The sequence below is a fragment of the Siphateles boraxobius genome, unplaced genomic scaffold (assembly GCF_051911475.1).
Source record: "Siphateles boraxobius isolate OS27281-9 unplaced genomic scaffold, OSU_SipBor_1 2, whole genome shotgun sequence".
NCBI classification, from domain to species: Eukaryota; Metazoa; Chordata; class Actinopteri; order Cypriniformes; family Leuciscidae; genus Siphateles; species Siphateles boraxobius.
Genome location: NW_027508810.1, coordinates 4,107,450 through 4,122,604, shown reverse-complemented (window position 1 = coordinate 4,122,604; position 15,155 = coordinate 4,107,450). Strand labels below are relative to the sequence as shown.

The 15,155-nt window shown below is 42.0% G+C and overlaps 1 protein-coding gene and 1 long non-coding RNA gene across 2 annotated transcripts in view; both read right to left on the bottom strand.

The window, feature by feature from the left end:
- msnb (moesin b) overlaps nucleotides 1-1,401 on the bottom strand; it is a 74,826-nt gene extending 73,425 nt beyond the window's left edge. The window contains exons 1-3 of the mRNA XM_077235701.1: nucleotides 1,334-1,401; nucleotides 395-478; nucleotides 192-287 (exon numbers count right to left, since the gene is read on the bottom strand). Coding sequence (XP_077091816.1) covers nucleotides 192-287; nucleotides 395-478; nucleotides 1,334-1,339 — 186 coding nt within the window. The 5' untranslated portion in view covers nucleotides 1,340-1,401. The remainder of the gene's footprint in view (nucleotides 1-191; nucleotides 288-394; nucleotides 479-1,333) is intronic.
- An 11,578-nt stretch (nucleotides 1,402-12,979) lies between these two features.
- On the bottom strand, nucleotides 12,980-14,119 carry LOC143744190 (uncharacterized). The gene is made up of 4 exons (XR_013205792.1): nucleotides 14,035-14,119; nucleotides 13,656-13,749; nucleotides 13,466-13,569; nucleotides 12,980-13,190 (listed from the first exon to the last, which is right to left on the bottom strand). It is a non-coding gene; the product is annotated as an uncharacterized LOC143744190 (long non-coding RNA).
- Nucleotides 14,120-15,155: the final 1,036 nt, after the last annotated feature.

Here is a 15,155-nt window from a genome sequence, read left to right as displayed (position 1 = left end):
TCATACTGTTCGTTCGTTGCCCCCCCCCCCCCCCTCCCCCTCCCCCTAAAAGACAAGAACAATGTTTGATAATCTTCTGCTAAAATGTCGTTTGTTTCTGTTTGTCTCTTGAAACAGTTCAGAGCCCTGTTTATAAGACAGATAGCTTATGGCAAAAAAATGTCAAATATGTAAGTATGATCAAGATTAACCCGCTTATTGAGTTTCAGCCAAGTAGAGAAGCCCTTGCAGTCCTGATACTGCAGTCCAAAGTACCAGATCTCTCGGAGTCCAATAGTTTTCACAACCTTCAAAAGAACAAATGTAATGATGTCACTAATTGTTCCCTCTTTAGCGTCTATATGTCAAATTCCATTTTATTGACTTTTGTCTAAATTCCATGTGAAATACATACTTGGTCAAAAAGTTGTTTACCAGTTGTACTGGGCTGAATGGCAAACTCCAGCTCAGCATCCATTGTAGTGACCCGTACGTTTATCTGAAAAGAGCAAATACATTATGTGCAATAATATATGGCATTGTTAAAAGCATTGTAAAAGGACCCGTGAATAAGGTTAGCAATTTATCAATTAAATATTACACTACAATTTCTTGACAAGTATCAATAACATTATAACTTCAAACCAACTGGAAGCCATTCAGATGAAAATGTACTGAATACACTATAGTATTCAGAGAAGGCGCATTAAGATCAGGGACAATTTGTTCCAGCCACACCTGGAGTATATTATGATTAGGATTTTAGCCATATATATATATATATATATGTGTGTGTGTGTGTGTGTGTGTGTGTGTGTGTGTGTGTGTGTGTGTGTGTGTGTGTGTGTGTGTGTGTGTGTGTGTGTGTGTGTGTGTGTGAATATATACATTAAATAACAGCATTTTAAAAGATAAAGGGTAACTACAATTAGGTTTCATTAGTTAACATGAACTAAGGGTTAACACTTGTACAGCATTTAATAATCTTATTAAATGTTAATGTCAACATTTACTAATACATTATTAAAATAAAAATGTTATGTTAATGCACTGTAAACTAACATTAACAATGAAAAGCTGGATTTTTATTAACATTAAAAAAGATTAATAAATACTAACACATATGTATTGCTCATTGTTAGTTCATGTCATTTAAGACATTAACTGATGTAAATAAACGAGACCTGATTGTAAACTGTTACCAGATAAAGTATACAGTACAATACATTACTCTTATTTAAATTAAATTACTCCACTTTAACAAAGTCATAGTTGTGTACTACATGAGGTCAATATTTCTAAATAGGAAAATTATCTGTATTATGGTAATAATAAATATATAATGTTTACTTACAGACATTTGACTATATTTTAGAGTTCCTGACTGTGTCCTTCTTGTAGTGGTCTGCTCTCGTCAGAGTCATATGAAAGGACTTGTAATATTTGCCAGGATTACCCCTAATTAATGTGGTCCTTTGTACCTCTAATCCAATAGCAGCCTTGGAATCTCATTTCAGATTAAACCCTAAAATTAACCTCAGGAAAAAAAATAAAAAGGAAATTAATAGAATTTACTGTATGCAATTATTTATGAAGAATTATTTTTGTTGTTGAGGTTCAGAACCAGCAAAACACACACACACACACACACACACACACACACACACACACACACACACACACACACACACACACACACACACACACACAGAAGTTCAAGAACGACCTCAGTGGTCATATCAGGGCAAACGGGAAGTTCATGAATGACCTCAGTGGATGTGTAAGGGCAAACAAGTTCATTGATGACATCAGGATGAGATGGAAAGCAGTATGCAGCCCAAACACACATTATGGACACTGCCATCACAGGGAGCACAGACGAAAGAGGCATTACCTCTGGAACCACATGACTAGGAAGCGCTGAGGCAGACGGGATTGGGAGCACTTGTTAAGAAGCACTTACAACTCACTTGGTAAGATAGTCCGACAAACTCCTTAACATTAAGTTTTCAATACTCTGTATGCCTTGACAGAGGCGAACAAGCCAAACTGCTGGGTTCATGATTAAGGTCTAACTTCCTATAGAAGCCTACAGTAGTCTACTGAGTGTAGTTGATCCCAAGTGCAGTTTATTGAGTCCAAAAGTGAACAGATACAAAAAAATGGCACGGCAAACTTGAACAGGAACAGGAACAGGAACTCACCAACAGCAGTTTACAGGGAACAAAGCTAGACGAGATACAATGATAACATGAGATGATTAATCAATGATAACAATGATTTATACACAAGGATTAATCACTAAACAATTAACAGCTGGAAACAATCAAACAATGAACCAATGAGAAAACAGGACACATGAACAGAACAACCAATGATAACAGGAAACATAAGACTAGGACAAAGCCACTAAAAGGCAAGCCGGCAACCTTTAGCAAAAAAAGCGCAAAATATGGTGGTTTTCTCCACCATATCTAACAAATCACTGCAACGGATTCACATATTGATCAATAATATAAAATATACAAGTATGTGATCATAATTACGCTGCACTCCCTCATCAGCACACCCTTTAAATGCCCCGTTCACCTTTCACTCCTCGTCTGGTCTCAATAGCAGTATATACTGCTTTATGTCAGACTCCTTACCAATCTACTCACCTGAGATCCTCTCATCCTGTATCCAGTCTTCTGTCCGTCTTCCGGCCGTCATCCTGATCCAGATCTCTGATACAGAGAATCCACTTCAGTCATCGCCAGCTAAGTCATCATCATCATTCTACAAGTCACCATCCTCTCACCATCACTTCTTCGACCACCACTCTGCTTTTAATAAACACTCATCCTGTGTTTGTGACAGTATGAATATGATGCTGATATTATGCATTTTAATGAATAAAGAGAAAATAAGGTAACACTTTAATAACTGCATGCTATGAACCTAGTTAAGCAGTTATATTAGTTAAGCTGCACATTAGTAAATAGTTAATTATTAATTTATAAAGCATTAATAGAAATGATTAAGCAGTTTATAAATAAACTATAAATGCTTTATTCTTGATTTATAAGCATATGATTTATAAGCACACATTTAGTTAAATTTGTTTTGTATAACATTTCAGTTATACCTGTATTACTGAAAAGTACACTATGAATCATATTACATCATTAAATAAATAAGCATCACAATGCAATTTTCCAAAAAAATAAAAATAAAAGTTACAGAAAAACATTGTGCAGAAGTGAATAATGCATTATTTACAAACTTAGGCCTACCAAAGAAACAGAAGAGTTTGAATGTCACATCTTCATCTTCAAGTGGACGGTCACTTTTTTAAATACGACTCACATTTTCTGCTACATAGGGCTTGTGGTTCAGATACTGTAGTATGATCTGTGAAGAAGGGAAGAATTTATATAAAATTAACCAATGATTAACATTTTTGTATCCATGTTTGAATATATGCATTATAATTTGCATAGAGATACATTAGAATTTAGTTTACTTCTCAGTTTACCTTTCAAAGCTTTGACTATATCCTCATCAAGCTAGACATGAGTGTCCATTTTTATCCTCTTGTCTGTCGTCTCTATAGACCCTTTTACTGTTTGTACACAATGATCACGTGGCAACGTATTTGCGCGCATATTGGCAACGGAAGTATGGCGAGAATAGGCAGTGTGTCAAGCTACGCGAGCGGATTAAGCAACACAGACAGAGAAAGTTATTTCAAAAAGTTGACTTTATCAAATGGTATCCGGCTACCAGATCCGTGTACTATAGTGGAGTGGATAGAAGACGTTAGCAGATGGCCAAATATACAGTGGCCATATATATATATATATATATATATATATATATATATATATATATATATATATATATATATATACGTATTTAGTTGAGAAACCGAGCGTGTACATCCGAGAGAAATTACGAGCATATAAATCACTGGATGCTTATGAATACGTTGTCTGTGGTCATGTACAGAACGTCAAATACCATGACATAGACTGGGAGTTTTGTGTGTTGAAATCAGAAATTCTTCCTAGTCAAAGACAAGGACACAAGACAACGCTGTATGAGGCTTGGGTTATAATCAACCAATGAGAGAACTACGTCCTCACGGCGAACTGCACCTGCATGACGGGGTAAGTAGGCTATTATTTTGTGTTGTGCGTTTGTAGTTGACATACAAGATGAATTATGCTTCAGTGTTACTGTCCTTTCAGGTTTAACTTAGGCTTAACCTACTCTCCTTTACATATTCTCATATGTTCTCATAACCAGGGTTTGAAACTACAATTTTCACGAAATACACAGTGCCAACAGTGTTCAAAATGTCAGCAGCCAGCCAATATCATTCAGTTACATTCAAAACCTGTTTAGGCTTAGGTCGTATACACGCATAGTAAGTCAGATGTTTACTTACTTCATAGTCCGAGACGAAATTTGGCTGAAAGCAAATGCTACTTTCAAGCCATTTCATAACATTATTGATCAGCCAGTAAGTTTATTATGTTTTTGTGAAATTTCAGGCAAGGGTCAAATATATTTATATTTTTTATTTTTTATTCTTATAATTTGTAGTATTATGTTTCATGTTGTATTTGTATTTGTATATGTCCACTGGAAGCCTCAATACCAAAACAAATTCCTTGTGTGTGCAAGCACACTTGGCAATAAAGCTCTTTCTGATTCTGATTCTGATTCTGCTGCAGTCATGCAGCTGCACTATTATTCAAATTTGAGCTCTATGTTAGGATGGGAAGGACTGAGAAAGCAGCAGTTACATCTGGAGTGTGCATGTGGAAAGACATCAGCAGGAAAGAAGTCAGACCAGCTCCATTGAGGGAAATCAGCTTCCAAAAACCAAAGAGGCTAGACAGGCAGTTTCAAGGACCTTTAACATCTGCTAGGAAAAATAGTATCACACCCAGAGGCATATAATAGACAGCCTAGATAAGCTTTCTATTGCCGACACCATAATGTAGCATGAGAAAAGTGACTTGGTGATCCAGAGATGTTAGTTTGAATAGGTCTGCGTTTGTCTTCAGATGACTTATTTTTTTAGAAATTACATTTGTTTGTTGTATATTGTACACCTGTGAGTTAAAAGCTCTGATGTGAACATTATGCAGCACAGTAACTGTGTCTTTTTGTTGCTCTATTATCAGTGTTGCCAGATGATGACATCCGGGAACTGCAGGTTGTGGACCCCTGTGCTGCAGTGCTGACAAGCCTGGAAAATAGTGACACAGACACCGCATCATCTGACACTGATTCAGAGGAGCATCCTCACTTACCTGAGCCATTGACTGCATTATTTGATGTAACACTCGGGGAACTCTCACCACAGGAAATGCAGGTGAAATGTGAGGATACATTTCACAGACTTAAAACTACACTACAACCTCATCAATGTGAGAAACTGGAAATTGTGACACGGCAACAGTCAAAGTCAAAGGACTGGTACACCTATAGGGCTGGTCGAATCACAAGCACTAAATTACACCAATCGACCAAAACTGACAAGATCAGCAAAACATACCTAAACGATATAATGCAGTATAAAAGAACAGAATTAAATGTCCCGTCTGTGCTCTGGGGTAAGAACATGTAGGAAACGGCAAGACAAGCCTACACTACATATATGTCCCAAAGCCATCCAGATTTCAGCGTCAGCTCATGTGGCTTAGTAGTGAAAACTTCTGAGCCACACCTTGGATCATCACCAGATGGGATAGCAAGATGTACCTGCTGTGGCAAAGGGGTGGTAGAGATCAAGTGTCCCTACAAATACAGCGATAGCCTTCAAGGATGTACAAAAGATGAGCAGTTTTGTCTGGACAAGTCATTCGCATTGAAGCATTCACAAACATACTACTATCAATGTCAACTTCACATGTTTGTGTGTGATGTTAGATATAGTGACTTTGTGCTGTGGTCCAAGAAGGAGTTCATTGTGCAACGTATCCTAAGAAATGAAGAGTTTTTGAAGGAAGCTTTGCCAAAAGCACAAGACTTCTTTATCTCGAGTGTGTTGCCTGAACTACTGACAAGAAGACATGACCCTGTCTTGGTATCACAGAGAGCCTGCAAACACTGTGAAAGGCCAGATTTGTTTCAAATGCAGCAACCACGTTCACTACACCTGTGCACACATAAAAAGGAAGCCAGCAACATGGTTATGTAGGGAATGTCTGAGAGTTGATGTTTGAATGATTAAATTTAGGACTGGGAATTGTTTGTATGGTGTTATGAATCTGGTCCATATTACCCAGACCTAAATTTATGGTTTTCCTTATTTTTTTCCCCACATTCATTCTTTTCCATCCTTCTTTCCTACATTTATTCTTATCCTTCACATTTAGAGTTTTCCTTAAATTTTATGTTGATGTTATTAATTGCTGTGTGTTGACGCACTTCTGTTTAAAGTTTTATTTTGTAGTGCTATAGTCAAGTCAAGTCATCCTCATTTATATAGCGCTTTTAACAATGTAGATTGTTTCAAAGCAGCTTTACAGAGATAAACATATAATTTAAGGTAACAGAGATTGGTTTAGTTTTATAGTGGTTCTTGAAAAATGTTTTTTCCAGCTAAAGTTAGTTTTGATTGATTCACTTCCGTCTAAATGATCATTTGTTATTAAATTAGGGGCCGCTAAGACGACACCGTTCTCTCTAAACAGACTTTAAACGTTAACCTGTGATAGACGCTGATGGCGTTCACATGCGCATTAAGAATTGATTCTATAGTGATGTGCGTTTGAATATATGTGCGCAGGTTTATAATTCCTTACAAACCATGCCTAAACAAACTACTTGTCTTGTCTATAAATTTTGATGCAGGACTTTGGGTAGGTACGCGAACCGAAAAATTCCACAACGCTTTATCTGTAGAGTGGTATAGGGATCCTCCATAGGGAAAGGCTAGTTGGCACTTCAGCACTGCATTAATAGTACTTTAATAGTAACTATGCTGCTTGCATACATTGCAATTAAACTACTAATAACTGTCATGACTCAATGGATAACAGGAAGCAATAGCAGGTAAATAACTCTTTATTAAGGGAATGAGGAAGTGCAAACAGAAAGACACGGGCGTGGAACTGGTGACCCAGGGACGTCGATGGTCAGCGAGGTGAATCCCAAGTGGTGCGGTGAAGACAGACGAAGAACAATCCACAAACGGTGATAATCCACAACCGATGATAATCCACAATCAAGACGAACTTCACAGGAACACACGACGAGAGACTCAGGAACACAAGACTGGAACATCGAACATCCAACGAACGATCTGACAATGGAGATGAGAAAACTGTGAGCATATATAGTGAAATGAGATAGGCTGCAGCTGGTGATGATATGATGATCAGCTGGAGCGAGTCAAGGAATGACACTCAATCACGCCCACAACACACGTGCTTTCATGCAACAACAACAACACGAGACGAGAAGGAAGCAATGAATTAGTATACCGTGACAGTACCCCTTCTCCTAAGGACGCCTCCTGGCGTTCTCAGACTCCCTTACCTGTCGATTGTAATCATCGATCAGAGAGTGATCCAGAATGTCTCTAGCAGGTACCCAACTTCTCTCCTCCGGACCGTAACCTTCCCAGTCCACCAAGTACTGAAATCCACGTCCCCTCCGCCTTGAATCCAGAATACGATTAACCGAATAGGTGGTGTCCCCATTTACGAGACGCGGCGGGGGGGGAACCGGGACTGGCGGATTAATGTGAGCATGAAACACGGGTTTAATTTTGGAAACGTGAAAAACGGGATGTATTCTCCTGTACGCTGGAGGTAAACTAAGGCGGACTGCCACCGGACTAATGATCTTGGTGACAGAGAACGGGCCAATAAATTTGGGAGCAAGCTTATTAGAGACGGAACGGAGAGGAATGTTCTTAGTAGAAAGCCACACTTTTTGACCGACGACGTATATGGGAGGCTTTGACCGGTGGCGATCGGCCTTAGCCTTGGTGCGCGCCCCCACTTGGAGTAAAGTCTTGCGGGCTCTAGTCCAAGTGCGGTGACACCTCTGGATTAAAGCGTGGGCGGAGGGAACCGCGACCTCGGATTCCAGACTGGGAAAGATAGGTGGCTGGTAACCTAAACTACATTCAAACAGAGATAGGCCCGTAGCCGACACTGGTAACGTGTTGTGGGCGTACTCCACCATGGAAAGTTGTTGGCTCCATGAGGAAGGATTCTTGGAGACTAAACATCGCAACACCCTTTCCAGATCTTGGTTGGCTCTCTCGGTTTGTCCATTGCTCTGGGGATGAAACCCTGAGGATAAACTAACCGTCGCTCCCAGTAATTTACAAAATTCTTGCCAAAATTTGGACACAAACTGGGGTCCTCTGTCAGAGACCACGTCCATCGGGAGGCCATGTAAACGAAAGACGTGGTCAATGACTGTCAACGCTGTCTCCTTAGCTGAGGGTAATTTGGGTAAGGGAATAAAATGAGTTGCCTTCGAGAACCGGTCCACCACGGTCAAAACGACTGTGTTACCCTGGGAGGGTGGGAGGGCGGTAATGAAATCGAGAGCGATATGGGACCAGGGTCTCGAAGGAACTGGCAGCGGTTGAAGGAGCCCATCTGGGGGTCGATTGGAAGTTTTACCAGTGGCACAAACCGAGCAAGCCAAAACAAAACTGTGAATGTCACGAGCCATAAGTGCCCACCAGAATCGTTGCTTGACTAGAAATTTAGTACGATAAACTCCTGGATGACAAGCCACGTTGGAGCAATGACCCCACTGAATGACGTCAGACCTTAATCCCTCCGGCACGAATAAGCAATTCGGTGGGCACCCGGGCGGAGGCGTTACCCCTTCTAAGGCCGTCTTGACCTTCGATTCGACCTCCCATACGAGTGTGGAGACAAATAGACTCTCCGGTAAAATGCACTCGGGAGTAGACGGGCGTTCGGAAGGATCAAAAATGCGAGATAAAGAGTCGGGTTTGATGTTTTTGGACCCCGGGCGGTACGAGAGAGAAAAATCAAAACGACCGAAAAAAAGTGCCCACCGAGCCTGCCTGGAGTTCAATCTTTTGGCAGTTCTGATGTACTCTAAATTCTTATGATCAGTCCAGACTATAAAGGGTACCCCCGAGCCCTCTAACCAATGACGCCATTCCTCCAAGGCTAACTTATCTGCCAACAACTCCCTGTTACCAATGTCGTAATTGCGTTCGGCTGAGGACAAGCGATGAGAAAAAAATGCGCAAGGATGCATCCTGTCGTCTGTGGGAGAACGCTGGGACAGGACTGCTCCTACCCCCACCTCTGACGCATCGACCTCCACCACGAACTGCCGTGAATAATCAGGGGCAACGAGGATGGGAGCTGAAACAAAGCGGCTCTTGAGTTTGGCAAATACAGCCTCGGCTGTATCTGACCACCTGAACGGAGTACTGGGGGAGGTCAAGGCAGTCAGAGGCGCGGCTAGTTGGCTGAAATTACGAATAAAACGTCGATAGAAATTGGCGAACCCCAGAAACCTCTGTAGGGCCTTACGGGAATCTGGACTTGGCCATTCTACCACAGCCTTAACCTTCTCAGGGTCCACACGCATTCCCTCAGACGAGATGATTTATCCTAGGAAAGGAACAGACTGTGCATGAAAATCGCATTTCTCCGCCTTGACAAAAAGCCCATTCTCTAACAACCTCTGAAGCACTCGTCGGACGTGTTGCACATGTTCCTGGAGAGACGAGGAAAATATCAATATGTCATCCAGGTAAACATATATGAACTGGTCAATCATGTCTCGCAACACGTCATTGACCAGTGCCTGGAAGACTGCTGGGGAGTTGGACAGCCCGAAAGGCATGACCAAATATTCAAAGTGCCCCCTGGGGGTGTTAAAAGCAGTCTTCCACTCATCCCCCTCCCTGATACGAACCAAATGATAAGCGTTACGCAAGTCCAATTTCGTGAAGATGGACGCTCCCTGCAACCTCTCGAAAGCTGAAGACATCAACGGCAAAGGATAAGTATTCTTTACCGTGATGTTATTCAACCCCCGGTAATCAATACAAGGTCGCAGAGACCCGTCCTTCTTCCCCACGAAAAAGAACCCCGCCCCCGCTGGAGAAGAGGAAGGGCGGATGAGCTTGGTTGCCAGAGAATCAGAAATATATTTCTCCATAGCCTCCCTTTCAGGAACAGAAAGTGAGTATAACTTGCCTTTAGGCGGAGACTTACCTGGCATTAAATCTATGGCACAGTCATAGGGACGATGAGGAGGAAGAGAAGCAGCACGAGACTTACTGAACACTTCCTTCAGATCATGGTACTCCTCGGGCACGTTAGACAAATCCCCTACTTCCTCCTGAAACACACAAACAGGCACAGACGGACAAGCAGACACGAGACAAGACTTATGACATTCCTTGCTCCACTCCAGTATAGCTTTATGTTGCCAGTCCACACGGGGGTTGTGACGGGTGAGCCAGGGATGTCCAAGAACAATGGGTGCCAGGGGTGAATCCAGAATGTAAAAACAAATTGTCTCGGAGTGATTGCCTGAAGTGATGAGGGTGATGTCTTCCGTGGTAAATGAAATGGTGGGGAGTTCTTGACCGTTAAGTGCATGAACTGAAATCCTTTGTGTGAGTGGTCTGAGGGGAATCTGAAATTTGTGTGCGAAAGTGCTGTCCATAAAGTTACCTTCAGCCCCGGAATCCAAAAGTGCTCGACCGTCGTGCTGGTGAGCTGACCATCTCAGTCTTACCGGAAGGAGAGTAGATGTGGATGAGGTCTTCTGGGCGGAGATCCCACCCGATAGTAGCCTCATGCTTACTATCGGGCTTGGCCTTTTACCGGGCAGTTGTAAGCGTAGTGTCCCGAGCCTCCACAGTATAGGCAAAGGCCCTGGGATCTCCGCCTCTCCTTCTCCTCCCGGGAAAGCCGAGCTCGACCCACCTGCATGGGTTCGTGATCGAAGACTGGGCTGACCGCGTCCCTGCCGCTGGACCGTTGTACCTCGACTCCTCCTGTAGGACGGGTGGACAAAGCTCTACTCCCGACCCTTGCCAGCCGCGCGTCCACCCGTAGAGCCAGGTCGATGAGGCCATTGAGAGTCGTTGGGAGGTCCAGGGCGTAGATCTCCCTCTGGACGCGGTCAGCCAACCCATGCAGGAACATGTCCCACTGCGCCTCCTCGTTCCACTGACATTCGGCCGCCAGGGTTCGGAACTCGATCGAAAAATCCGAGACCGACCTCTCACCTTGACGGAGGTCGGCCAGCACCCTAGCGGCCTCTCTCCCCGCGACGGCACGATCGAATACCCGTTTCATCTCCGCGGAGAGTGTCAGGAACGAGGCACAGCAGGGATCTTGATTCTCCCACACCGCCGTCCCCCAAAGCGCTGCTTTGCCGGTTAGTAAAGTCAACACAAACGCCACTTTAGTTTGCTCATTTTGAAATGTTCTGGGCTGTAGAGCAAAATGCATGGCACATCTGGTCAGGAATGCTCTACAGTATGCAGACTCACCCGCGTAGCTCTCTGGAACGGGTAGGCGTGGTTCGGCGTGCGTCGGATTCTCCGGTGGAATGAGGGGAACGGCTGGTGTGGGTGGTGCAGCGGGAACTCGAAGAAGTAGAATCTGCTGGGTCAGCTCGGACACCTGCGTCACCAAAGCTTGTACCGCACGGCCCGTGTCATTCAAATTCCTCTCCTGCGAGTCCATTCTTCTCATACTGTGATGAACAAAGTCCTCCAAACTGGTCGATGAAGTACCCGCTGCTTCCATGGTTCGGTCAGATCGTTCTGTCATGACTCAATGGATAACAGGAAGCAATAGCAGGTAAATAACTCTTTATTAAGGGAATGAGGAAGTGCAAACAGAAAGACACGGGCGTGGAACTGGTGACCCAGGGACGTCGATGGTCAGCGAGGTGAATCCCAAGTGGTGCGGTGAAGACAGACGAAGAACAATCCACAAACGGTGATAATCCACAACCGATGATAATCCACAATCAAGACGAACTTCACAGGAACACACGACGAGAGACTCAGGAACACAAGACTGGAACATCGAACATCCAACGAACGATCTGACAATGGAGATGAGAAAACTGTGAGCATATATAGTGAAATGAGATAGGCTGCAGCTGGTGATGATATGATGATCAGCTGGAGCGAGTCAAGGAATGACACTCAATCACGCCCACAACACACGTGCTTTCATGCAACAACAACAACACGAGACGAGAAGGAAGCAATGAATTAGTATACCGTGACAATAACAATTAAAAATGAAATTGAAAAGCACTGTGAATTGTTGAGATAATCTTGGGGAAGTACATTGTACACACCAGCGGCAGCCAATGTTGGGAGGTTTATTATAATGCATTATGTTTCATGTACAGTAAATAGGTTTTACAAATGTAAATCACGTTAAAAATAATACATGGTAATGTGTTACTCATTTGGAAACAACACTCTTACAGAGGTTTGTGAGGGCACCACATACAGTCACAACATCATCTAGCATGTTAACCTGCGACACTGGAATAACTATTTGAATCTTAAAGTTTTTCCGCCGACCAATAACTCGCTCCACATGGATTCTCACACGAGAAAGTTGTCTAGATGTGTCAACTTCCTGTGCAGAAAGCTGCTTTTTTCCTTTTGTGAAATGAGGGATACGAAGGGTTGCACCATAAGCTGCAAGCTAGTCTCTGATGAGAAATCCCCTGTCGGCTAAAACCTCATCCCTAGGCTCCAAAAGTTCTAAGAAACCTGACTCTTTTGTGATCTGCTTGTCTGAAACCTGTCCACCCCACCCAGGAGATAGAAATATTTGAAATCGTGGTTTTTGATACTTTAAATCTATATGCCAAGTCAGTATTACATAGACCCAACCTTAATTTCATCAATATAACCAGAAGGTGGTCTTCTAGTGTAAGTTTTTGGATAATTCTTCTAAGCTGCCTGTTATTTTTGTAACTAGCCACTCGGAGAACGGAGGTCAGTCCGGTGAGAAAAAACAATTGTCCAATGTTGCACTTAACAGTTGTGTAGGAAAATGTAGATTTCTGCAGCTCCTCTTTCAGCTTTACATTTTCTGCTTGTAGTGCCTCAAACTTCTGACACAGGTGTACATGGTCCTCCTGAAGCTGACTGTGTCTCCGGTTCAGGTCATCATATTCCCTCTTTGTAACTGGGATGTCGTCTTCAGCTTTAATAAAGAAAAGTGAAAAATTAGCATGTGCTGCAACCAATGCAGACAATTTCACAATTGGGCGTTCTCAAACATTTTAGCAATGATTTTTCAAAACTTTTCCATGATAGAAGAGAAGATACTTTATTGATCACAGGGCGAGATTTTTCGTCTGCGTTTGACTCATCCAGGGGCCTGTGTACTCGTATACAGATATGCAATTAGAGCAGTATGCCTGGCAGGAGCACACACACACCCTGACAATCAATCAGTTAAGATTAATATATTCATACCTGGACAATGATCCATGCTGCATTCTTGTTTCAGAGTTTTAGAAGGAACACATAGATTTGCTGCCATTATAGGTCTATCCTCTCTCCTCCTTTTCATATGGTACCTACAGTAAAAACAGCAGAAATGTACAGTTATGCAAGAGAGAAAAACAAACTAAATAGAGCAGAGGGGGAAATTAAATATTCTTACCTCTCCAACTTTGCTTCGGGGTTCTGGCTCAGTTTTGTGTACACAAACACAGAAGGCACAAAATCAGGACTACTAGAGTCCAATGACGCCTCACCTTCAAATAAAACACACAAGTTTGTTTACTAGCCAAATCTACCGCCAGTTTATCAAACTTTACCTGCATTTGAAAATTATTCTACATCGTACAGACAATCACTAATGTAAACGAGGATTACTAGAGTCCAATAATGCTTAATCTGCAAATAACACACACAGTTTGTTTACTAGCCTAGTTTGTTTACTAGCCTTACTGCATTGATAAACTACACCATAGGCTACAGACAATCAATAATGTAAACCATGCTTTCCATTAAACTCGAGAGTACATAGATAAACTTACCTGATATAAAGTGGGCGCTGCAGACGCGAGCATTTTTTATTATGTCCTCGCTCTAATCAACAAGTTTAATCGCCTGCAGCCACAGTAAGCCTCTCGCTGGATCCTGCGGTGGACATCCAACCCGGCCACATCCAAGTGTGTCGTCAGAAGCCACCACGCCCATGCCCAAATTGGACATATTCTCATTAACGTTAACATTTAAAAACAGGAAGAAGCATCAAGAAGAGAAGACTAGAAGACGAAGGTAACTGCGAAACAAAATGCACAAAACACACTTGCGGTTTTAGTATAAACACTGTTCAACATAATGAGTTGTATGAGAATTAGATGTTACCAGTTGAAAGCAGCTCTTATCACTTTAATAATAGTTTGTAATGAGGTCAGTGCGGTGCGGCTGATCACTTGACTAGCATGCCTGCTCCACACTTAGCGCGAAAGCCCGCGATATGTAATAAATTGTCAAAATATCGATGTAATTCGAATGAATAAGGTTTGATGATGATGTTTTAGAGGTATGAATTATCTTCAACTTACATATTTGGTCATTTAACTCCCCTGTGATGTCTCTTAACTGAGTTGTGTGTTACATTTGGCTGAGTGAATTTCGTATCAGTAACGTTAACTACGTTAGATTCTCTCAACTGAGACTTGTTTTCGTATATTATTACTATTATACTATACTAACTGCATTATTATATCACCAATGTCATGTTGTTATTTGGATTAAGGGTAAATATGAAAAATATATTATTTCAGTGCTTATGTGTGATGTTACATCCTGTAAATCTTATTCTGCTTGTAAAGAATATGAGTGATATTATTGTATATTTATATTAACGTTTTTCATAGGCCATCATAAATGCCCTGGCTGTCCTCCGGGATATCTCCTTACAGGAGGCTGAGCAGGTCTTCCTATCTGGTCTGGATTATCATTGCAGGTCAGAGTAGATTATTAATTATTTTTGCACAATGCCCAGTGCACCCTTTTGTTACTGATATTTCTGTTAACACAACAGTGACTGTTCTCTGATAACTATTTCAGTTGAGGAAGATTTTAACCGACAAATTGACAAACAATTGAGGAAAGAAGGGAGACCATTCAATTGTTGGGTGTTGCTCTT